This window comes from Carcharodon carcharias, chromosome 16, assembly GCF_017639515.1.
Source record: "Carcharodon carcharias isolate sCarCar2 chromosome 16, sCarCar2.pri, whole genome shotgun sequence".
Taxonomy (NCBI): Eukaryota; Metazoa; Chordata; class Chondrichthyes; order Lamniformes; family Lamnidae; genus Carcharodon; species Carcharodon carcharias.
Window position 1 is genome coordinate 15,629,776 of NC_054482.1, and position 25,219 is coordinate 15,654,994.

The window sequence follows — 25,219 nt, forward strand, 5'->3', positions numbered from 1 at the left end:
CAGTTTGCTTCCACCCCCCACCGGAATACAATAAACTTGTTAATGTTCAAATGCAAACATTAGCTGAGGCATGAACTGTTGGCTATACAACCCCAATCTCTCTCTTCAGATATCCTGCTACATTACTTGTCCTTCGAGGAAATCAAGTTAATAAAGCTCAAATTTAAGACTGGGCGGAGGTCTTGACCCAGGGCACAACCAGCAGTGGCTTTATATCTTTAAAAACACAAGACATTCATCAAAATATTTCAGTTATAAACTGGACACATGGCCACCACATACTTTGTACAATTAAGTGATGCCTGACTGCGATGTGAATAGGGGGATCTCGAATGCACAAGAGCCGGCAAAACAGCTTCTCTAATAGGTACTACGAATTAAGAAGGGGCCAGTTATCCCACTTACTCTGTAATTTGAGGCTAAGGGATACAATTTCTAGCATCTACTTGGTGCTTGTTGTTCACAAAAACAAATTATACTGATTTAAGATTCCAAGCTCTCAGCACTATGGAAATTATAAGTGCCAGGATTCATCATTCTACAGAAGCATTCAACACTTCCTCAAAAACCTACCTTACTCGGGATCCTCCCTCAGCTGCAATCTAAGGAGGCACTCTGAACTTGAACTTGCGAACACCTAACCTGAACGGCTTGGTCTCAACTTACATGCTCTCTTCCACTGTGGTGGTTTTTCCACACACTCTGGGATTTAGCCTTTCACATAGACTAAATAAAAAAGTGTTGTACCTGTGCAATGTCAATCCACTTCTCAATTATTTTAGCCCTCTGCTGTGGTTTTAGTTGGAGATCCCTTAATATGGTGCTGATGACACACTTTGTAACGACATTGAACTGGGCGATGGTGGCCCGGATTGTAGGCGCCAGATGTTTGTTTTCTTTCTTGTCCCGTCGGGACCAGATGCATCCCAGGCAATGATGGGGGATCACCTTTTTGAACAGTTGCTGATCAAAAGATAAAAATAAACAAAGTCTAAAGATGTTTGCAGTACCATGGACCACTTGAACACTGAAGTACAAACAAAAAAAATTGTCCATTTAAAAAGGGTCAATTAGCCTCACTGCTTTGCACTGGTACAGTTAAAACAAGGTCTGTCAGTGACTGAGTGTATCATGGCCAGAGATATAGGAGCTGACTGTGCAGTGGTGTGAAACTTGCAGTATCCATTCATAATATTGGATGATGTGCATAACGATGGCCAATCCAATACCACAAGCTTTGCACGACCAGAGACAAATTTCTACCTCCACAACTGAAGGATTATTTTTGACCAGATTATCTACCCTAAAGCCTCATGTGTACCAATTAAAATATTTGTTAACACTATAAAAAATATTTTTAGTTAGCATTTAAAATTAAGTGCCAAGGGACACTGCATCCTCCATACGTTTGTTAGACAAGATCTTCAAATGAACACCATGATCATTGCCTGAACAGAACTTTGGAAAAGGTCAAAAATAAAGGTGAGAGGGAACTACAGCAGCTACACCTACAACGTTTAATCTAATTGGGGTGGTATTTTAAGACATGTAACCAGAAAAAATGAATGATGAGTCAGAAACAAAAGACAATATTAGGATAGTTGACCAAAATCTTAGTCAAAGGGGCAGGCTTTAAGGAGGGTCATAGAGGCGGAGAAGATTTGGGGCGGAACCTCCAGCGTGGGGCATAGGCACAAAATACCAGAGAGAGAAATTTTGTGCAGGATAGGATAGGATACAAGTAGCAGAGCTTTGCAGAACTCTTGAAGGCTAGGCAAAGAGCTTTGTAAGAGCTGAATATGGAAATGACAAAGGTGTAGATAATGGTTTTAGTGGAAGGCTGGCTGAACTATGAATAAAGGCAGGCAGTGTTTAGAGGTTGAAGTAAATGCTTTTTGTAATGGGATTGAATAGGACGCTTAGTGTGTAGACAGTTTGGTTTGGAGTGGGGGGGCCATTCAGTTTCTGGTGCCCGCTAAAGACAGACTATGCCTTCAGTCTTCTCCACGTTCAATGGCAGGAAATTTGTGGCTCATGCACAACTGAGCAAACTACCAGTCAAGGCATCATTGCCTTGAGAAGTGGCAGCGAGGTAGAGCTAGACATCAATGTACATGTAGAAGCTGACCTCCATGTCTCCAGATTATATCACTGAGGGGCAGAATGTAGGTGAGGTTGGGGAGAAGGCTTAAGTGCGCTAAACCAGAATGTACTTTGTTACATGGATCTATTGATGTTTGGAGAAGAGGATAGCTGACCTTGGCTAAAGGAACTCAATTTGTAGAATGCTTTAAAAAAAAAAAAACTGCCCTCTCCCAAACTTCTAAAAACGTAAGACGAGTGCATGAAGTAGGAGGCTCAATTATACAGATTTCTAAAAGGCTTTATTTGTTTGTGGAGATCATTTTAATTTAACTTGCCCATTAAGAAACTGATGGGATTGGGTGAAAGACTGATTTTACAGTTCATCCGATTTACCTTCCATTGGTGTCTGTCAAATCAATCACATTGTAAAATCAATCTCATCATAATGATATCAAGCTGACTGGTTGCAATTTGACATGTTACATCATTGCAATGATAAAGCTTGCCAAGCTTTTTCACGCAGGCTAGAATCAGGCTTTATCTGTTGCACTGGCCTGCTCATGTGTGTTTCAATTTTTATGCCAGCTCTGAACATTGCAGCTTTTATCCTGGAATACTACTTACACACATTGAGCAGAAGCTCAATACTAGACGTTACAATAAAGGGATTTTCAATTTTCTCCAAGGCTACTTATTTCACATGACATTCGTATTCAGAAAAACAAAAGGCAGCAGTTGAAGTTCTTTGATGGGCGTTCCAATCTTGATACTGAAGTCACATGTCAAACGACATGTTTTGATGTCTTAGAACACAGCATTGTGAAGAGAATTCAGTTAGAGTGACTGACGGAGCACTAAATAGCATTAATGGTGTAAAGAGGGATTGGGGATGCTTACTGTAGCCTTAAACATCACATTTAGAACAATTTGGCAACTGGTCCTCCCAAATTAATGTTTACTCACAGCATCCATGTACGTCAGCTGCTCTGCAACGACGTCTGATGGGAAGGAGAGGATGTCCTGTTTTTCGTCAGCTCCTTCTATCTCTACATCCCCTTCCTCTCCCAGGTGGAAAGTGACATTTCCATGGTTACTATCTGTGCAATTGAAAAGAGATGTTTATTTTGTGCCCCAAAGTTCACAGCACTTAACTAAAACTTATAACAATCACTTTTCAAACTTGAGAGAGATTAGAAATTGTGCACTGGCTTACAATTTTCTTAATTTTGTATTTTTTAACCTAATCTAGATTGAATTAAATTAATGTTTTATGATATTGCAGTCAAAGCCTTTTGGGAGCACTCAAGTAGCAAGAAAATAATTTTATTTATTGTGGAGTTCCCATTAGGCAGCTATGATGGATGGGGAGCTAAATCTGTGCCTCAGCAGATCTTCCAACTCATTTAACAGTTGTTCGTAATAACCTTGTAATAGAATATAAAAAATATCATTGACAGCAACAGTTATTAAGGAATTTGCCCAGCAAGTCACAATAAGTGCTGCTTGGTGAAAACAGGTCACAATGTAACCTTAAGGGGAAAATATGCTACACAGGATTTGCTCATGTATTCTGTAATCGTAACCCCTTGGATTGGGAATTAGTGGGAGGGGAAAGGGTGGGGGGGGGGGGGGGGGGGGGGGGGGGGGGGGTTGGAGGAGAGGCAAACATTTCAAGGATCCTTTCCAGAAGTGCTGAGAAATGTTGAAGAGCCTCTCCAATAGTTGGACAGCATTAGGCTTCACAAAAAGTTGAGATTGGAGTGAAAAATAAGCATTTGGCACAAAACACAAAAAAGGAACTTCTTCCAGTCAACGTCAGTCTGTGATTCATTCTTAATTAGCTCAGCTGAACTATAAATTCGGAAGCAATTTCAGGAAAAAATGCAAAAGGAAACCCAAATGAACTTCAAAACCCTTGGACAGATTGGCAAACTCTCCGTGAACTTACGGGCAGTGGGTGTCCCGAATTACTTTACTTCAGAATACCATTCAAGGTGAAAAACATTACATGTCATGCATAAATGAACTCGGACACAACACTATCATTCAGAAGTGATTCTTCCATCCCTGCAGAATATCCAATTGCAGAACATGTGGCTAAAATGGTGTTGCCATAGCAACATTTGTTGCATGTCGGTAATTACTATTAGGCAATGCTGGTCTTTTCAACCTCAGGTAAAATAAGTGGCAAAATATCGCTAGCAATTTTATTAATTCCATCACAATTCATTGCATAATTAAACCATCTCAGCTTTCACAGTGACTCAAACACTCAATACCTTTTGAGTTTCCATTGAGTTGCAGAGTAAAAGATTTAACTGCTGCCAGTTAAATCACTTATAAAGATGTTTCGCTTTAAAACACAAACTACAACACAGAAGGCAGCCAGTTGGCCAAAGGTGCCTGATCCTAACTCTCGAATGGATCCATTTACTGCAATCTCATTTCTCTCTACTTTTCTTCTACCCACCCACCACCCCCCACATCATGTTATATTTTTCAAATGGATTATCCAATTCCCTCTTTAAATAACAGTACTTGAAGTAAAGCAATCCATGCTCTAATAAATTGTTTTTTTTTTAAACTGCTCCTTTTTACTCTTCTGCAATAGCTTCAATGCGGCACAAAAAGCTGACTGGAGGTGATTTCTAATACAGCAGATAAAACAGATTCTCTTTTGAGGGAATGAGATTTGAAATAAAAATGGTTCTGGCTCAGATGTTACTAATTTTAAAAAAAATCCCCCCCAAAATGCTAGAAATCCTCAGCAAGTCCGGCAGCATCAGCAGAGAGCACGTTTTAGGTTGATGACCTTTCATCAGAATGGAAAAAAAAAAGAGGCAAACAAAAGATTTTAAACCAACAGAAGGTAGCAGGAAGAACAAAAGGGAAGGTCTACAATAGGGTGGAGAGAAGGAAAGATTAACAAAAGGTTTCATGATGCAACAGCCAAAGAAAGTAGTAATGGATACCGTTAAGAAACAATGGTCTTGTCCAAATGAAGCTCAAATGGCTAGGTTGCAGCCATCCGAACTCAACATGTAGGGATAAAGAAAAACAATCCAGCAACAGAAGAACAGAGCATGACTTTTTCGAAGTTGCTGTTGTCGGTGTCGAGTCCAGAGAGTTGTATTGTGCCAAGATGAAAGGGGAGTTGCTGTTCCTTGAGCCTGCATTGAGCTTCTTTGGAACAACATAGCAGGCTATGGACAGAAAAGTCAGTGGGAGCAAGGTGGGGAATTAACATGACAAGTGACAGAAAGCTCAGGGTCATGTTTGTGGACTGAGTGGAGGAGTTCAGCAAAGTCGTCACCCAGTCTACTTCTGGCCTCCTCTAACGAACAGCAAATATAGTATGCTAAATTCAAAGTAAAAGTAAATCGCTGTTTTACTTGGTAGAGATCTCTGAGCCTTGAATAGGGAGGAGGGAGGTGGTGAACGGACAGGTACTGCATCTCCTGTGCTTCCACAGAAAAGTGTGTAGGGAAAGGATGGAGTGTTAGTGGTGATCGAGGAGTGGACTAGGGTGCTGCAGTGGGAACAGTCCCTACGGAATTCTGAAAGCGGAGGGCAGGGGAAGAGGTGCTTGGTGGTGGTGGCATCCCACTAGGGCTGGCAAAAATGATTTGCTGAATACAGAGGCTGGTGGGGTGGAAGATGAGGATGAGGGGAACTCTACCAGTGTTCTGGAAGGGTGGGGAGGTGGATTGGGCGGGGAGGCGGATTGGGTACAATGGGGGACTCTCAGTCACGCTGGGTGGGAATCCTCAGTTGAGAACAAAAGGGAGACATGTTGGAAGCGCTGATGTGGATGGTTGCATCATCAGAGCAGATGTGATAAAGGGAATGCAACTGGGAGAATGGAATGGAGTCCTTACAGAAAGCAGTGCGAGGAGGGTGTAGTCTAGATAGTTGTGGTTTGTAGTGAATATTAGTTGACAGTCTATTCCAGAAATGGAAACGGAAGAGTCAGAGATGGACCAGGTGAAGGTGAGTGAAGGGCGCAAATTGGAAACAAGGTCACTGAAGTTTCCCAGATAACAGCGAGAGGATGAGACGGCATCAATACAGTCATCTACATACTGAAAAAAGAGAACTACAAATCGATTAATAAAAATGTGTAACCGAGTAGGGCTATGTCCCACATAGCCCACGAAAAGGCAGGCATAGCTAGGACCATGTGCGAACCCAAAACAACACATTTTATCATTTGGAGCAAGTGAATGGAGCTGAAGGAGAAGAGGAAATTGTTCAGAGTGCGAACAAGCTCAACCAAAGATGGAGGAGGATAGGGACAGACTGGGCCTCCCTTTGAGGAAGAAGAAGGGAGATCCAACACTGTCCTGACGGGGAGGGATACAGGTGTAGGGAGATTGGACGCCCATAATTCTGAAGTTATTCCACATGTTTGGCAAAATAATTTAAATTCATCTCTGAAAAATTTTAAGCTTCAGTATTGCATTTGCAACCATCAAAAAACCTTCCCCCTCCCCCTCACTCCCATCTCCCTTGCTTCTTAAAGCCATTTTTCCTTGCAACACAAAAATTAGTCTTACTGTCAAGCTCCTGTTCTCCTAATTCTTCCTTCTGAAGCTGATCAAGGAGATTCTGGGCCCGTTGCTCAGGGTCAGACCCTGGCATTGTCTGCCTCAAATAGCCAAGTACCTTCCGGAGACATGCGTAATTCGGAACTTGACGGAAGTCTTCGGAGCACTGGTCCAGCCAGGCTCGTAGAATCGAGGCTATAGCACTGGAAATATACATACAAGACAGAATTATTTGTCAGAGTAAGCAAAATAGAGATATAAACTTCAATTAGTAATTTGTAACTTCTAATTCTGTAACGTTCAACTTAATAGGTTAAAGCTGTTTTTTTTTTAAAAAATGTATTCTTTGGGTATGGGCGTCAGTAGCAAGGCCAGTATTTCTTTTGTACATCCCTAGTTAGCCTAGAGCACAAGTGGTGGTGAGCCACCTTTCTGAACTGCTGCAGCTCGCCTGCCGACAGTACTTCTACAGTGCCATCAGCTAAGCAGCTGCAGAATTTTAACTCTGTGATGATGGTGTGTGTGTGTGTCCAAGTCAGGATGTTGTATGCCTTTGAAGGGGACTTGGAGGTGGTGGTGTTCCCAAGTTCTCTTCTTTGGGGTTGCACAGATGAGCCTCAGCGCTCACATGAAATTATTTTGCACACATCTGGAGGTGTTTACACAAGCGAGAGTTCCTGGTGATCCAATTTTGCTTTCTCCTCCAGCAGAAGTGAGTTTAAAAAAAACATCTTTACAAACCTTCAGCATTCCAAAAGCCAGACAGGCCAAAAAAAAAAATGCAAACAAAGAAAATGCAAGTATAAAGACCATATTGCTGTCTAGGCTCTGGGGGCTATATTGACAAGGACACCCCAAATATAGACCACAGTAAATGCCTAGGGAGGATATTTAATGGGATGCTCCAGTGCAGTCAGCTTGCCGCTCTTGCTCAGCTCATTTATGACGAGACATCAGCTGTACAGTGAAGCTGTTGCAACAGCTAACTCTAACGTAGTAACATCCCATGACACTTCACAGGAGGTTGAATCAAACAAAACTTGACACCAAACCAAAGGAGGAGATATCAGGACTGGTGACCAAAAGCTTGGCTAGAGAACGATTTTTCATGAGCTTCTCAAAAGGAGAGGTGGAGATACTTAAGGGGAAGAAACTATTTAGCTAAGGACTGTACCACTAACAGTGGGGTGAAGGAAGTAGGAGATACCAGATGCAACAGACCAGATTTGATGGAACATTGTGTTCCATGAGAATTTGGGGGCTTCAGGGGATGGGGGAGTTAGGGAGGTGGCGGCCATGGAGGGAGTTGAACAGAAGAATAAGAATTATTTAAAAAAAAAATCAAATTAAGGCACTGGTGAACCAGGAAACATTGTGGGTCAGCAAACATAGGAGTGATGGGACTTGGTGTGAAATAGGAGATGACAGAATTCCAGATGAGATTAAGTTTATGAAGGGGTAGGTAGTAGGAATTCTACTTTGCCAAAGCTTCAAAAATGAAACATTCATACACTGCACACACTAATAGCACACACTAATAGCACACACTAATAGCACACACTAATAGCACACACTAATAGCACACACTAATAGCACACACTAATAGCACACACTAATAGCACACACTAATAGCACACACTAATAGCACACACTAATAGCACACACTAATAGCACACACTAATAGCACACACTAATTGCACACACTAATAGCACACACTAATTGCACACACTGCACACACTGCATACACTTCATACACTAATAGCATACACTTCATACACTAATAGCATACACTGCATACACTGCATACACTGCATACACTGCATACACTTCATACACTTCATACACTGCATACACTGCATACACTGCATACACTGCATACACTTCATACACTGCATACACTGCATACACTTCATACACTAATAGCATACACTTCATACACTAATAGCATACACTGCATACACTGCATACACTGCATACACTGCATACACTGCATACACTGCATACACTGCATACACTGCATACACTGCATACACTTCATACACTTCATACACTTCATACACTTCATACACTTCATACACTAATAGCATACACTTCATACACTAATAGCATACACTTCATACACTGCATACACTGCATACACTTCATACACTTCATACACTTCATACACTTCATACACTAATAGCATACACTTCATACACTAATAGCATACACTTCATACACTTCATACACTAATAGCATACACTTCATACACTTCATACACTAATAGCATACACTTCATACACTTCATACACTTCATACACTTCATACACTTCATACACTTCATACACTAATAGCATACACTTTATTTGCAACAATTGGCACAAAGTATTGTACTAGTAAACAGAAGGATGTTCTTTATCATACACTTCATACACTTCATACACTAATAGCATACACTTTATTTGCAACAATTGGCACAAAGTATTGTACTAGTAAACAGAAGGATGTTCTTTATCATACACTTCATACACTAATAGCATACACTTTATTTGCAACAATTGGCACAAAGTATTGTACTAGTAAACAGAAGGATGTTCTTTATCATACACTTCATACACTTCATACACTTCATACACTAATAGCATACACTTTATTTGCAACAATTGGCACAAAGTATTGTACTAGTAAACAGAAGGATGTTCTTTATCATACACTTCATACACTAATAGCATACACTTTATTTGCAACAATTGGCACAAAGTATTGTACTAGTAAACAGAAGGATGTTCTTTATCATACACTTACACTTCATACACTAATAGCATACACTTTATTTGCAACAATTGGCACAAAGTATTGTACTAGTAAACAGAAGGATGTTCTTTATCATACACTTCATACACTTCATACACTAATAGCATACACTTTATTTGCAACAATTGGCACAAAGTATTGTACTAGTAAACAGAAGGATGTTCTTTATCATACACTTCATCCACTTCATACACTAATAGCGTACACTTTATTTGCAACAATTGGCACAAAGTATTGTACTAGTAAACAGAAGGATGTTCTTTATCATACACTTCATACACTTCATACACTAATAGCATACACTTTATTTGCAACAATTGGCACAAAGTATTGTACTAGTAAACAGAAGGATGTTCTTTATCTAGACCTGTGCTGCTTACCACATCCTACTAGGACAAAAAGGACATGCATTTAAAAGCAGCACCTATCTGTTCTTACTGCACAGCAGTTAAATATTGTGCAGAGAATCATACATACACAGGCACTCTACTCAAACTAATCTATTTCATTCCTATTAAAATAGGGTGGGTGAGGGAGGTGGCAGTATTCTGCAGTGTCACACGCAGTAATAGCCTTATGCTGCTGGAGGAAAAGATTCATGTATTCTCAAATATTTTGCACTGGAGAGACTATTTTTACCTCATCTGCATTCAGTGCAGCAGCATTCAGGTCAGTTGGCACAGATTAAATCCAGGGATAAATGCTCTTTTACATCAGTTCCAAAACACTGCTGGCTTACATTTTTAAGGGTGCTGAATCAATTTGTATGCTTCAATGGCCAATATATGAAGAAAAGTACTATAATTCTTGGAAATATGAGTAGATTGCACATCAGTGAAGCCAGCTACCAAAGGATGGGTCAAGCCTGAAGGTTTTTAGAGGAGTGCCTTTAAAAAAAAAAGAGGGCTTTAAGTGGGAATTTCAGAGTTTACGCTCAAACCAGATGAAGGCACAGCTGTCAATGGCAGGCCAAAGGAAACCCAAAACAAAAACAGAATTACCTGGAAAAACTCAGCAGGTCTGGCAGCATCGGCGGAGAAGAAAAGAGTTGACGTTTTCTTCTCCGCCGATGTTGCCAGACCTGCTGAGTTTTTCCAGGTAATTCTGTTTTTGTTTTGGATTTCCAGCATCCGCAGTTTTTTTGTTTTTATCAAAGGAAACCCAAGATGCACAGGAGGGCAGTACTGGAGGAATGCAAATCTCTGCAATTTCCTTGAACCCAATTCTGAGATAGAGGGGGAAAGGCCATGGAAATGTACATTTAAAAAAAAATGTTTTAAAAACCTTTGCTAAAGGAAACAGTGGCTCTATATTGAGCCACTGAAACCATGACTTGAGGAAGAAGCCAGGGTTCACTTATTGCAACAAGAAAGCTTTGCTTCCTTAACCATTTTGGTACTGCTTGGATCAAATTTCATAGGCTTTCTAAACACTCAACCAGTAACCCTCCCAAAAAGTATAAAAAGTATCAAAAGGATCACAACCACAAGATTTACCTTATTCCCAACTGAGGATGTTGTTGTTAAGTTACAAAGTTAAAGAGGCTCTACCCTGCTGACTCAACATGGTAGAATTTAATCAGTACCTGCAGTCTAGAAAATTTGGCCCAAAGCACTCTTCTGTGGTCCCAGTGGAATAAAACCTCTGCTTCCAACATATAATTAACAAGTGAGTGTGTCGCCACCGAGTCATCTGAAACCTCTAATCTATTACATTATTTAGTTTAATTATTCATCAGCCTTCCTTTCAGACCCTGAAACCATCACTTCCTAAAGCTAACATTGAAAGTACTCAAGACTGTAGTAGCACTGGAAAAAGAGTAGCGTAATCTTAGACAGTATTCCAGAGTTCAGGATAATTATACACGGATGCTCTTTCCTCCAGTTGTCCTCTTGAGCATCTGAGTTATATTGCTCCATCAATGTCACCTCCACCATAAACCCCTCTCTCCTCCTTCATGATGCTCCTCAAAACCTGTTTTTGACCATGCTTTTGGCCACCTTCTCTAAAATCACCTTATGTTGTTCAGCGTGAAACTTTGTTTGATAGTGCTCCTATGAAGCATCTTGGGATTTCCACCACATTAAAAGACCTTACTTAAATACAAGTTACTGTTGACATTTGCTTAACTGAACGATGCTAGCAGGTTGAAAATCACGGTAACGCTGAAAACAAAAAGTTTCCTACTTCCCTCTGCCCAAAAGAAAACACTTGGGGCAGCTTTTCCCGGTTGGCGAGCAGGGGCGGCTCGTAGAATGACACGGGGTGACGTCAGGCGTGCGTCATTTAGATTTCCAGTTTGGGAGGTGCACAGCCGACTGGGCTGCATGCCCGCCGACCTGTCAACGGCCTATTAAGGCCATTAAAAAAGTAATTGAAATGATTAATGGACCTGCCTGTCCAACCTTAAGGTTGGCGGACAGGTCCAGGCGGCCTTCTGAAAAAGCACGAAACCTCATCCACAGGCGGGATGAGGTTTCAGGAGGGATTTAAAATTTTCGGAATATTTTAAAATAAAAGTAATGGACTTGCCCCAGCTCATGTGACAATGGCACATGAAGGGATGTCAGGAAAACTTTTTATAGCTTCAACCCGTCTCCGAGGCGGCACTTTGCCTCAGGGAGATCTGTGCGCTCTTTTGCGTGCATGCACAAAAGAGCGCACTCCTGACTCTCGGAATCCCTCCCCCCGCCTGTACAGGGAGTGCATAGTGCTTCCAGGCCCATGTCACGCTGGGCGGGCCTTAATTGGCCAGCCCACATAAAACGGCAGCATGCCCCCAACTGGAGGCACCAATCGGGAACCTGCCCGCCCTTGCCCGTACAACCTTCCCCCTGATGGGGGTGGGGAAGGAGAAGAGAAAATGCCAACCTTGGATTCAAGGAGGCGCTAATGTACCGAATAACATGGCGACTAGCACAGTATTTTACCATGAATGATACTTTCTCAACTAGGAATCAGCAGCATTTTTGGCTCTTATGTGCTTCATCACAGCATGTTTATCTGCTGGTTGTTTTTTTCTTATTCATTTACAAGATGTGGGCGTCACTGGCTAGACCAGCATTTATTGCCCATCCCCAACTGCTCTTGAGTAGGTGATGGTGAGTTGCCTTCTTGAACTGCAGTCCACTTGGTGTAGATACACCCACAGTGGTGTTAGGAAGGGAGTTCCAGGATTTTGACCCAGCGACAGTGAAGGAAAATGACCTCAGTAAACTATGGATCAAAAATTTAGCTAGGATTCCTGCTAATCGCCAATGAATTCTGCAGCTTTGCATGTGATGCTGCCTAGAGTCAAATATCCTTGACAGAGCTAAAACTATTATGATTCAAGCATGAATAACCACTTGGGAAGAGTACTTGACTACATGAATTCAGGAACCAGCTGGGCAAGTTAGAACATGAAACAACACAAAACGCCCAGTGAGAGGTCTACCAAGGTCAGGATACCAGGAACAAGTCACAGTATCCAGATGAATGGCTACACCAGATGGGCGATTTATTTTCTATTCAAACATTCGCAGGAAGTTTGCAGGATGCTGTAGTGAGGCGGGGGTGAAGAGAGATGGGAAACCTATTTCTTCAATATTAAATCCTTGCTGCAAGAAACAGGAATGTCAATCTGAGGTAAACAACTTAAAACTTTGATATTGTAGGGCAAGCAATTTAAGTGTTTTGCATTGATAATTTTCTTTAAAAAAAACCCCTCTAATTAACAGGTATAATGCAAATATTAGAGGGGCAGTTAAGCAGTTTCTTTAATGATTACTACTGATTTGGAATGGCGTTCACTGCACTGCTATGTGATGCCTTCATGGGGAAGTTCCAATATCTTACAGGAACTGCCAGCTCCACAGCAATTTCATTTCACATTGTTGTATTCTGACTGAAGCATTTGGCCACACATCAGATCAAACTTACTTCTTGATCACTGCTTTTGTTTCTGGGGAACTGAGATGGCCATTTTTCTCACAGTTTGAAGTGTCAAAGTTTCTGTATCTGCAATTGGTCACAAAGCACAAAATTAAACCTTTAAAAAATGTTACATCTACGTTGGCTGTCTGTTGTTCAAAATAAAAGTGAGAGAAGAGGGAAATTGGTGTTGGTGGGATGGGTGGGGGTGGCAGAGAAACACATTTCTTCAATATTTTACCCTTGCTACATAGTCCAAGTATGTCAGTCTGAGACAAACAACTCAAGGCCTTGCTTGCTGTTCAATAGATATTTTGCACTGATATAGTTTTCTCTAATCTCTAGCAATAATGCAAATATTACAGGAGCAGTCAAGCAACTTTTTTTTAAAAATATGATTGCTATAGTCTATAATGGTGTTCACTGTCTTGCTATGCAATGTCTTCATGAAGAAGTTCCTACATAATCTTACAAGAACTGCTGCCCTCCAGCAATTCCCTTTCACATTGCTGTAACCAGGATAAAGCAGAATTTAGTCACACAATGGATCAAACTTACTTCCTGATTATTTCACTCATTCCTGGTGAACTTAGATTTCCATCTTCCTCACAGTTTGGACTGTCAAAGTTTCCATAGCTGCAATTGATTATAAAGCACAAATTAAGTCACTTTGATCAAGCACTTGCATTCACAATTACACTAATTTAAAAAAATCCCTGAAAATAAGATTCAGTATTTCAAGACTTGATCAGCAGGTTTTGTTAAATTGGTCACACTCCAGATGTATGATTACACTAGATGGTGATGATTTAATTATTTCAAAATTAATCCACATTTCTCCAAGTGACTGTTACCTTGGTGGTGGGAAAGCTTTTAGAAATTGTATCTGGGCCAAAAGCAAAACCGACTGGCATAATATGTTGCTAGGCTTATCCTCACATCTTTTATGAACAAGTTTGTAACTTTTGCAATTCTCCAGTCCTCTGGCACAACCCCTGTATTTAAAGAGAATTGGACTGTTAGAGACAGTCCCTCCACAGCTTCCACTCTCACTTCTCTCAGTATCTGCAGATGTCTCTGGTCTGATCCTTATGACTTAAAAATATAAGTACAGTCAGCTTTTGTAATACCTCTCCTATCAAACTTTAGCCTATCCAGTGCCTCAGCTACCTCCTCTTTCACTATGACCTGGACAGCATCATCTTCCTTGATAAAGACAGAGGCATAGTGCTCATGTAATACTTCAGCCATGCTCTGTGTCTATGCATAGACCCCCTTTTTGGTCCCTAATTGGCCCCACTTTTTTTTTTAAACCAGCCTTTTACATTTATGTGCCTATAAAAGACTTGGGTCCTCTATATTAGTTGCCAGCCTCTTCTTGGAATCTCCCATTTCCTTTATCACTTCCCCTCTGAACTTTCTAGTGCCTAGTTCTCACTTCTATTATCAACCTGACTGTCATAAATGTCTGTTCCCTGCTTCATCTTACTCTCCATCCCCTTCATCATGCAGGAACTTCTAGCTTTGATTGTCCTACCTATTCTCACTTGTGGAAATGTACTAACATCACACATGAACCATCTCCTCTTTAAAAAGGCAGACCATTGTTCTAAACCATTACAGTTTTGCCTGAAACTTTAGTTCAAGTTTAGCTGGGCCAAATCGGTTCTCACCCCCAGTGAAACTGGCTCTTCTCCAATTAAGTATTCTTACTCTAGGCTGCTTCTTGTATTTTTTCCCCACAGATAATCTAAACCTATGATACTATGATCACTGCTTCCTAAATGGTGCCTGACTGACACCTGATCCACTTGACACATCTCATTCCCTAGAACATGATGCAGCAATGCACTCTTCCTCATTGGACTGGAAAAATGCTGATCTAAAACATTCTCCCTCAGTACATTTCAGAAACCCTTCACCCTCTCTGCCTTTTACACTATGACAATCTCAATCTATATTAGGAATGAGAAAGAAAAAAAAGTAGAGGTAAACCCCAAACTTAAAGCTTCAAATTGAATTCCCTCAACACTAAAAAAACTCAAGCTCTTTACAGAGCACTCAAGTCAACCCTCAAACACAGAATTCTCAACTCAATATATGATCTAGAGCATCAAAGTAGCAAGCATTTCTCATGATGCACACTGCCCAAATTCATCAAAGCTTAATTTCACATAATCAATTACAGGCTGTTTTGTTGAAAGATATTTAGATGCGTTTTCTTTCCTTTCCCTCCAGTAATTCGAGTTTTAGAGCACAGTTAAAGAGCTTTACAGATCGGAATAATTCTGGGTTTAACCCCAAGCCTCCAATGAGTTAACTGATCCAGGGTATTAAAATGGCCTCAGCAATCCTGGCAGGGAGAAAATAGGTAACTAGGGCTTCTATTAATCTATGAATTGTTCAGAATTGCATGGAGGTGATGTAGCATGCAAGTGAATGTCTTGAAAGCATTTGATCTTGATTCAAAGATGAACACCAACCACTTGGGGTGATTTGACTTTCTGAATTGAGGAGCCAGCAGCCCAAGTTACATTATGAGATAATGCAAACTTTTCAATGGCAACACAGGCTGGAAGGTCTACCAAAGGCCAGGATACAAGGAAAGGGGGTCACAACCCAGATGTAGGACTGAAGACAAAAAAAAAAATCACCATCTAGTGCAAACCTTCACAGGAAGTTTGCAGTATACCATGGTTGAGGCTGGACAAAGGGGTGAAGAGAGAGGGATGGAGGTGGTTAACTTATTTGACCAATATTTTACCCTGCTGCATTGGTCAGAAATGTTAAACTAAGTTAAACAACTTAAAGCTTTGATATTGAAGGGCAAGCAACTTTCCATTCATGAGTTTTAGATGTTTTGTGTCGATAGAGTTTAAAAAATAACTCTAATCTCTAGGTATAATACAAATATTAGAGGAGTCAAGCAGTTTCTTTAGTGTGATCGCTATGGTCTGGAATGGTGTTCACTGCACTGCAACAGGATGTTTTCATGATGAAGTTTCTGTCTTACAGGAGTTACCAGCTCTCCAGCAGTTTCCATTCACAATCGTGTATTCCAAACGAAGCAGAATTTCGTCACATCAGATTAAACTTACTCGCTGATTAGTGCACTCGTTTCTGGAGAACTTAGATTCCCATCTCCCTCACAGTTTGGAATGCCAAAATCTCCGTAGCTGTAATTGGTTATAAAGCACATATTAAATCATTTTAAACAAGCACTTGCAGCCACAATCAAATCCATCGAAGGAGGAAAAACAAGATGCAGAATTCAATAATTCAATCCTTGATAAGTTTGCTACATAAACAGGACACGCTCCAGATGTATGACTGAACTAGATTTTTCCCCACCCCCACAACTTCCATGTGCTTGACACTAATGAGGTTGGGGTGGGGGTAGCATAGAGGAGGGATACTCAATCTTTCAATATTATACCATTGCTGCATTGTCCAGAAATGTCACGGCTAAGAACTCAAACCTTAATATTGAAGGTCAAGCAATTTTCCATTGAAGAGTTTTGGATGTTTTGTGATCACACAATTTTCTTTTAAACTCTAATCTCTGGGTATAATGCAAATATTAGAGAGGCAGTGAAGCAGCTTCTTTAATGTGACTGCTATGATCTGGAATGGTGCTCACTGCATTGCTACTGGACGCCTTCATGAGGAAGTTCCTACAAAGGTAGGAACAGGGACGAGGCTTGCAGGCTGTATTTAAGGAGTTCTTAAAGAAACTAGCAAGCAAGATCTCAAAGTAGTAATGTCTGAATTACTCCTAGTGCCCCATGCTAGTGAGGAAGAGGATAGAACAGATGAATGCATGGCTGGGGAGATAGTGCACGAGGGAGAGCTTCAGATTCCTGGGACATCAAGGCCTGGAGGAGATGGGACATGTACAGGGCAGAGACATGCACCTGAATAGAGCCAGAACTGATTCTCACTACACGATTTGCTAGTGCAATGGGAAGGGTTTAAAATAACTTAGCAGCAATGTGGAAACCAGGAAACAACGTGGAGATGAAACAAGGTGCACAGAGGATTGGGAGATACCAATAGCACGAAAATAGAAAATGGTGTGGTATTAGGTGGGGTCAGAGGAAGAGGGAATAAAATTAGGTCTAAGTTAAGTTTGCGCATAGTGTGGTAAATAAGGTTTGAGAGCTGCAGGCAGTGATAGCCACATGGAAACACGATGTTGGGGTGATAATGGAGGCCTGGCTCAAGGGAGGGCAGGATTCCGTTCTCAACATGCCTGGATACAAGGTGTTCAGGAAAGATAGGGAAAGAAAGGGAGGCGGGTTAGCAGTACTGATTAAGAACATTACAGTGCCTGACAAAGAGGATGCCCTAGAGGGGTCAAGGGCAGAATCTATTTGATTAGAACTAAGAAATAATAGAGGCAGATTTACATTGCTGGGTGCATTCTATAGGCCACCATCTGGTGGGAAAGATGTACAGGAATAAAACTGCAAGAAAATTGTGCAGAGAGGTGCAAAATCTATAAGAATAGATACAATGGGGGATTTTAATTATCCTAACAGAGTGGGATAGTAATAGTGCAGGATAGTAATAGTGCAAAGAGCAGAGAGGGGAAAATGTTTCTGAAGTATGTTCAGGAGAATTGTCTACATTAGTATGCTTTTGGCCCAACAAGGAAGGGAGCATTGCTGGATCTGGTTTTGGGGAATGAAGGTGGATCAAGTGTCAGTAGGGGAACATTTGGAGGAATTTGGTGAGACATATCTGCCCCAGCTAAATTGGAATCAAGGCTGGCTGGCAAAACTGCACTGGAATTTGGCTGCCATTAAAGGGGAGGTGATTCAGGTACAGTCAAGACCCATTCCTCCCACGACTGGGAAAAGTAGGACAAACAAAGCTAGAGCTCCCTGTATAATAATAGAGTAAGATAAAACAGAAAAAAAACACATATGACAGATGTCAGGTGGATAATACAATTTAGAGCTATGCTGAATATAGGAAGTTCAGAATGGAAGTGAAAACAGAAACGATAAGGAAAAGAGTAAGAGAAGAGGCTGGCAGCTAACATAAAAGGGAATCCAAGTCTTTGCTAGGCGTGTAAATAGTAGAAGTATGGTAAAAGGAAGACCAGAGCTGATTTAGAGGCCAAAAAAGGAGATTTATACACCTAGGCAGGGGGCATGTCCAAGATACTATATTGCATTTTACCAAGGAAGATGCTTCTGCTCAAATCGTAGTGAAACAGGAAACACTGGATGGGGTTTAAAAACCCCAGAGAGGAAAAATACATTTTAAACAGCACATGGTTAGGATCTGGGAATGCTTTTCCTGAGTGTGTGTGTGTGGTGGAGGCAGATTCAATTGATATTTTCAAAAGAGAATGGGATAATTATCTGAAGCAAAAGATTTGCAGGGTTACAGAGTAAAAGCCGGGGAGAGAAAGTGAGACTCGGTAAGTTGCCTTTCCAATGAGCTGTCACAGATATGACCTACCTTCTGCGCTGACACTATTTCATGATTCTATAATCTTACACAACTGTTGGCTCTCCAGCAATTTCCTTTCACATTGTTGCATTCTGAATGCAGCATAATTTAAATCACATTTCAGGCCAAACTTACTTCCCAATTATTACGCTTGTTCTTGGACAACTTCCGTTTCCATTTTCCTCACAGTTTGGACTGTCAAATGTTCCGTAACTGGAATTGATCATAAAGCACATCTTAAGTCATGTAAAACAAACAAATGTCCACATTAAATCCAAAAATACCCTGTAGACTGAGGATTAAGTATTTCAAGCCTTCATCAGGTCGCACTCCAGGTGTTTGACTGCAATAGTGGTGATATTGATTCCTTCAATTTATCACAGGTGGTGGTTTGCAGGCCACAATAATGAGCCCGGGGGAAGAATGAAGGGAGAAAAAAGGAACAGGGAGACGCATCTCTTCAATATATTTTACCCTTGCTGCGTAGTCCAGAAATGGAAATTGGAGATAAATAACTAAAGACCATGATATTGAAGGGCAGGCAATTTTTTCATATACCATCGAAGAGTTTTGGATCTTTTTCTTTGATACATTTGTTTTTACAAAATAAACTCTCTAGCCTCCAGGCACAATGCAAATATTAGAGAGAGGCAGTCAAGCAGTTTCTTTAATGTGATTTATTTTGGTCTAGAATGGTATTCACCGAGCTACCACTACATGCCTTCATGAGGAAGTTCCTACATACTCTTACAGAAATTGCCAGCTCTCCAGCAATTTCCATTCCAAAAGAAGCATAATTACACATTAGATTAAACTTACTTGCCAATTACTGCACTTGTTTCTGACAAACTTAGGTTTCCGTCTACCTCACAGTATGGACTGTCAAAGTTTCCATACCTGCAAATGGTCAGGAAGCACAAGTTAATTCATTTTAAACAAGGACTTGCATCTACAATTAAGTCCATTAAAAATGCCAACTTTAATATTTGTCTTTCTATATCTGCCTGGATTTTTTTGACCGGGACGGTAGAGGCCAGGAAAAAAGAAAGAGAACATTAACAAACCTCTGCACTAGTGCAGATAGAACCCCAGGCCTCAGTTCAGCACTCTCATCTCTAAATACTCAAGCTCCTCATGGACCAATTCAGCCCATATCATGAACACATTTTCCCCAACACAACATTCGACCTACAGGACCAATGTAGCAATTTCTGACTGCCCAAACTCACCGAAGCTTAAATTTCACAATCAATTATGGGCTCTGTTATTGAAAACATAATTTGATGCTTTTTCCCTTCCCCCCCAATAGCTCAGGAGTTTAATAAAAAGAACTGTACAGACCAGAATAATCCCGAGTTTAATTCCAGCCCTCCAGAGTTAAAGGACCTGATCCAGGGTATTAAAATGCGCTCAGCAATCTTGTAGGGGACAAATAGATAACTAGGGTTTCTTTTAATCTTTGGCATCGGCAGAATTATATGGATGGGATGCTGCCTGCAATAAAATCCCTTGACAGCACTCTAAATCCCCACTCAATCATGAAAAGCCATCAACTCAGGAAAAGTGCACGACTCCATGAATTTAGGAGACAACTAGCTAAGCTAGCTTATAAGAAAATGCGAAGCATTCAATGGCAACAGTATGGGAAATCTACCAAGGCCAGGATACCAGGGACAGGTCACGCTCATAACTCATCACTTAGTGCAGTTATATTTCTTCAAACCTCACATGAAATTTGTAGGGCACTGTATTAAGGCTTGGGGATGGGAGGGGTGAGGAGGAAGAGGGGAGGGGGTGGAGGAGAGAAACCCACTTAATAATTTATCTCTGCTGTGTAACCTAGAAATGTCAACCTGAGTTAAACAACCTTAAGGGCTTTGATATTGAAGGGCAAGCAATTTAACATTGAAGACTTGTGGATGTTTTGCTTTGATACAATTTTAAAAACTAATCTCTAGGAACAGCAAATATTAGAGAGGCAGTGAAGCAGTTCTTTTAATGTGATTGCTATAGTCTAGAATGGTGTTTGCTGCACTATTACATGCCTTCATGAGAAAACTCCTACATAATCTTACAGGAACGGCCAGCTCTCCAACTCCTTTTCATACTGTTGTATTCTAAATGAAGCAGACTTGAGTCACATATCACATCAAACTTACTCAAAACAAAAAGTTTCTGGAAAAGCTTAGCAGGTCTGACAGCACCTGTGAAGAGAAAGACAGAGTTAACATTTCAAGTCCTTATGACTCTTCTTCAGAACTGACGAGTCATAAGGACTTGAAATGTTAACTTTGTCTTTCTCTTCACAGGTGCTGTCAGGCCTGCTAAGCTTTTCCAGCAATTTTTGTTTCAGATTTCCAGCATCCACAGTATTTTGCTTTTATCTGGAGATCAAACTTACTTCCTGATTACTGCACTCATTTCTGGTGAACTTTGATTCCTATCTTCCTCACAGTTTGGACTGTCAAAATTTCCACAGCTGCAAGTGATCATGAAGCACAAATTAATTAGTTTTCAACAAGCACTTTCACCTACAATTGCCTACAGGCCTTGGGGAAAAAAAAAGTCAAGATGAACCAAGATTCAGTATTACAAATCCTCATCAGCTGTTTAGGTGAACAGGTCACACTCCAGATGCATAACTGCACCAGACAGTTGTTTTACAAACTTTGACAGGAAGTTTGCAGGATACTTGAGTGAGTCTGGAGCCAGGGAAGGAGGAGGAAGGAAGGAAGGAGGAAATCCATTTCTTCAGTGTTTTAGCCTTGCTGCATAGTCCAGAAATGTCAAGCGGTGGTAGAACCAAGACATGGATATTGAAGGCCAAGCAATTTTCCCCTGAAGAGTTTTGGATGTTTTGTGTTGATCCAAGGCCATTGGTGATGGGAGGTGAGAGCTGGCAGCTGGGTGAGCAATTGAGCCAAATAGGTATTCAATTACAGATCACTTCCTACTTCCACAGGCATTATGCCTGTGTCAGGAGGGCTTGCCACCAATGGGGGAGACCACCAGGTAAAGCCTGGCAACTTTCCAGTGAGCTCTGGGAGGAGTGCCTCCTTGAGTGCTCCATGGCCCAAAGTGAGATTCCCCAGAGTCAATGGCCATCCTCGTGGTGGCTGGTGTTCATGGACCCCTCCTTACCACTACACCCTGCCCCCAATCTCCACAGCCTGCCTGCCTGGCCCCTCGTTCCCCCAACCTACTTCACACACGTCTTCAAGAACACCCCATCTTTGAGGCACCCTCTTCCCTGGATCAGTTGCCTCAGCACTGCCTACTGCTAGCAATCCTCCCACTCACTGGACCAGCAACTCCTGGGCGGGGAGGGGGGGGGGTGGTACGCAAGTAACCATCATTAACTGGATGGCAGCAGCTTCTTAACTACCCACTCTCTGCAACATCCCACCCAGGTCACGTTGCCAGCCGAAGTGGAGTTGGCTCCCCTTTTCGATCCCAGTGGCGGGACATGGTCACCCAAAATTCAGGCCTCAAGTTTTTTTCTTTAATTCTCTAATCTCTAGAAATAAAGTATTAGACAGGGAGAAAATAAGTTTTCTTAATGTGATTTCTATGTTTATTAGACTGCTATAGGATGCCTACAGGAGCAAGTTCCTGACAGCAAAAGCAGGCTCTCTAACAATTCCCTTTCGCATTGTTGTCTTCTGGATGAAGTATAATTTAGGCACACATCAGATCACCTTACTTCCTGATTACTGTGTTCATGTCTGGAGAATTTGGATTTTCATTTTCCACACTGTTTGGGCTATCAGCGTTTTCATACCCACAATTGGTCATAAAGCACTAATTTAAGTAAGTTTAAATAAGCAAATGCATCCACAAGCAGATTACAGACAAAAACTTGGATCAGCTGGTTTTGTCAAAACAGGTTGCACTCTGATACGTGACCGCATTAGGATGGTGATAACTTTTCTCTCCAGGCTTCACAGAAGGTTTGCAGGAAACTGCAGCGCAGTATGGCTGAGAAAGTGGGGAGGGGTGGGTGGAAAATAAAACCTATACCTTCAATATTTTACCCTCATTGCACAGTCCAGAAATGACAATTGGTGGTAACTGACTCAAAACCTTGATACTGAAGAGGAAGCAATTTTTCAATGAAATGTTTTGGATATGCTGTGCTGACAGAATTTAAGAAAACTCTAATTTCTAGGAATAATGCAAGCACTAGATACGCTGTAAAGCAGTTCCTTTAACGTGATTGCTGCACTATTACATGCCTACATAAGGAAGTTTCTATATAATTTTACATTGTTGGATCCTGAATGAAACAGAATTTAGTCAAGCATCGGATCAAACTAACTTCCTGAGTGCACTAGTTTCTGAAGAACATGGATTTACATTTTCCTCGCAATATGGACTGTCAAAAGTTTTCACAGTTGTGGTTATAAAACGCTATTAAATCATTTTAAGCAAGCATTTACATCCAAATTAAATCCATTTAAAAAAAAAAACCCTGCAAACTGAACTGAAGAGTCAGTATTTCAAGCCTTGATCAGCTGGGTTTGATAAAACAGATCACACTCAAGATGCATCATAGCACTAGCTGGTGATTTTTTTCCTCTTCAAACTTTTAATGCAAGTGTGCAGGGCAATAGAGGCTGGGAGGTAAATAATGCCTGGATATTGAAGGGCGAGCAATTTTCCAATTACCTAGTCAAGAGTTTTAGATGTTTTGTGTTGATACAGGGCTGAATTTTCCCAGACAACTGGCGATGGGCTGAGAGGCATGAAGTTCGGCAAAATAGCAGGGGAGCTGTCAGGAGGAAAGCCCGATGCCTTCCCACTGGCAATTATGGCAGTGGGAAAGGAGGAGGCTCAGCCACCCACTGGGCAGCCAACTGAACTAACTGTGATACCAAGAGGGATCAATGGTGTCAGTTTCTGTTGCGTAAACCGTGCTGCCAGGGCACCAGGAAGCCCCCACAGCCCCCTGCCCGATCTCAGACTCGCATGCCTGCCTGGCTCTGGCATCCCCCTGACTTACCTCCTCGAGGGTGCCCTATCCTCAGAAATAGCCACCACCAGCGGAGAGGTTACTGATCTGCCATCCCTGATTGGGCCAGCAGGCCTTGGGACCGGGCTGCATCATTAAATTGGATAGAGGCCCTAGCACCAACCTCTTAAAAATCGGTCACCGGCGGCAAAGTGCTGCCCCGAGTCCCACCGCTGTCCGAAGCAAGGTCAGCTCCCACTTTCAGTCCCGGTGGGGCCCGACCAAATATTCAAAAGGTTCACCCACAAATTTTTTGCTAAAAAAAAAGAGAAACTCTAATCTCTAGGAACAATGCAAATTGAGAGGCAGTCAAATAGTTCCTTTAACATGGCTGCTGTGCCTAGGTCACTGCACTTCTGTGGGATTTATCAGAAGGAAGGAAATTCACCACATAATCTTACAGGAACCTTTGGCTCTCCAGCTATTCCCTTTCACACTGTTCTATTCTGAACAAAGCAGAATTTAGTCACATATCAGATTAAACGTACTCTCTGATTACAGCACTCGCTCCTGGAGAACTACAATTTCCATCTCCATTGCAATTTGGACCGTCAAGGTTTCCACACCTGCAATTCATCAAAAAGCACAAATTTAGTCATTTTCAACAAGCATTTGCATCTGGCCGCCAATTGGCCATCAGCCGTTTAAACAGAAAAACCCTGCAGACTTGACGGTTCAGTATTTAAACCCTTGATCGGCTGGTTTTGTTAAATTAGTCACACTCCGAACAGATGGCCGCACCGGATGGCAATTCTTCTTCAATTCCCACAGAACGGTCGGCAAGACACCCCCATAGTGAGGCTGGGGGCAGAGGGTGCAGGGGAGAAGATGGGGACAAACCCATTTCTTCAATATTTTATCCTTGCTGCATAGTCTAGAAATGTTAACCCCGCGCACCCCCCCCCCCCCCCCCCCCCCCCCCCCCCCCCCCCCGCCCGGCCGAGTTAAACAACTCGGAACCTGGATATTGAAGGGCAAGCAGTTTTCCCACTGGGCTGGCATTCTGGATGTTTTGTGTTGACGCAAATGTTATTTAAAAAAAAAAACCTCTAATGTCAATGCATAACGCAAATACTTTGAGGCAGTCAAGCAGTTCCTTTAATGTGATTGCTACGGTCTAGAATGGTGTTCGCTGCATTATCACATGCCTTCATGAAAAAGTTTCTACATGATTTTACAGGAACCGCTGGCTCTCCAGCCATTTCCTTTCACATTGTGGTGTTCTGAATGAAGTAGCAGAATTTAGTCACACATCAGATCAAAAACTTACTTTCTGGTAACTGCAATCGATCCTGGAGAAACATGGTTTTCGTTTTCCTCATAGTCTGGACTGTCACAGTTTCCACAGCTGCAATTGGTTATGAAGAAAGTCATTGTAAACAAACCTTTGCCTCCACAACTGGCTGC

The 25,219-nt window shown here is 41.6% G+C and overlaps 1 protein-coding gene across 4 annotated transcripts in view; it reads right to left on the reverse strand.

Moving 5' to 3' along the window:
- The window catches only part of rgl1 (ral guanine nucleotide dissociation stimulator-like 1), a 182,275-nt gene that overhangs the window by 30,349 nt on the left and 126,707 nt on the right, over positions 1 to 25,219 (reverse strand). For 3 of the 4 annotated variants that reach the window (XM_041208353.1, XM_041208350.1, XM_041208352.1), the window contains exons 5-15: positions 25,083 to 25,160; positions 24,301 to 24,378; positions 21,203 to 21,280; positions 19,621 to 19,698; positions 18,937 to 19,014; positions 16,437 to 16,514; positions 13,897 to 13,974; positions 13,348 to 13,425; positions 6,642 to 6,835; positions 3,049 to 3,182; positions 748 to 963 (exon numbers count right to left, since the gene is read on the reverse strand). In XM_041208353.1, coding sequence (XP_041064287.1) covers positions 748 to 963; positions 3,049 to 3,182; positions 6,642 to 6,835; positions 13,348 to 13,425; positions 13,897 to 13,974; positions 16,437 to 16,514; positions 18,937 to 19,014; positions 19,621 to 19,698; positions 21,203 to 21,280; positions 24,301 to 24,378; positions 25,083 to 25,160 — 1,168 coding nt within the window. The remainder of the gene's footprint in view (positions 1 to 747; positions 964 to 3,048; positions 3,183 to 6,641; positions 6,836 to 13,347; positions 13,426 to 13,896; positions 13,975 to 16,436; positions 16,515 to 18,936; positions 19,015 to 19,620; positions 19,699 to 21,202; positions 21,281 to 24,300; positions 24,379 to 25,082; positions 25,161 to 25,219) is intronic. The other variant, XM_041208351.1, reaches the window with a different exon arrangement.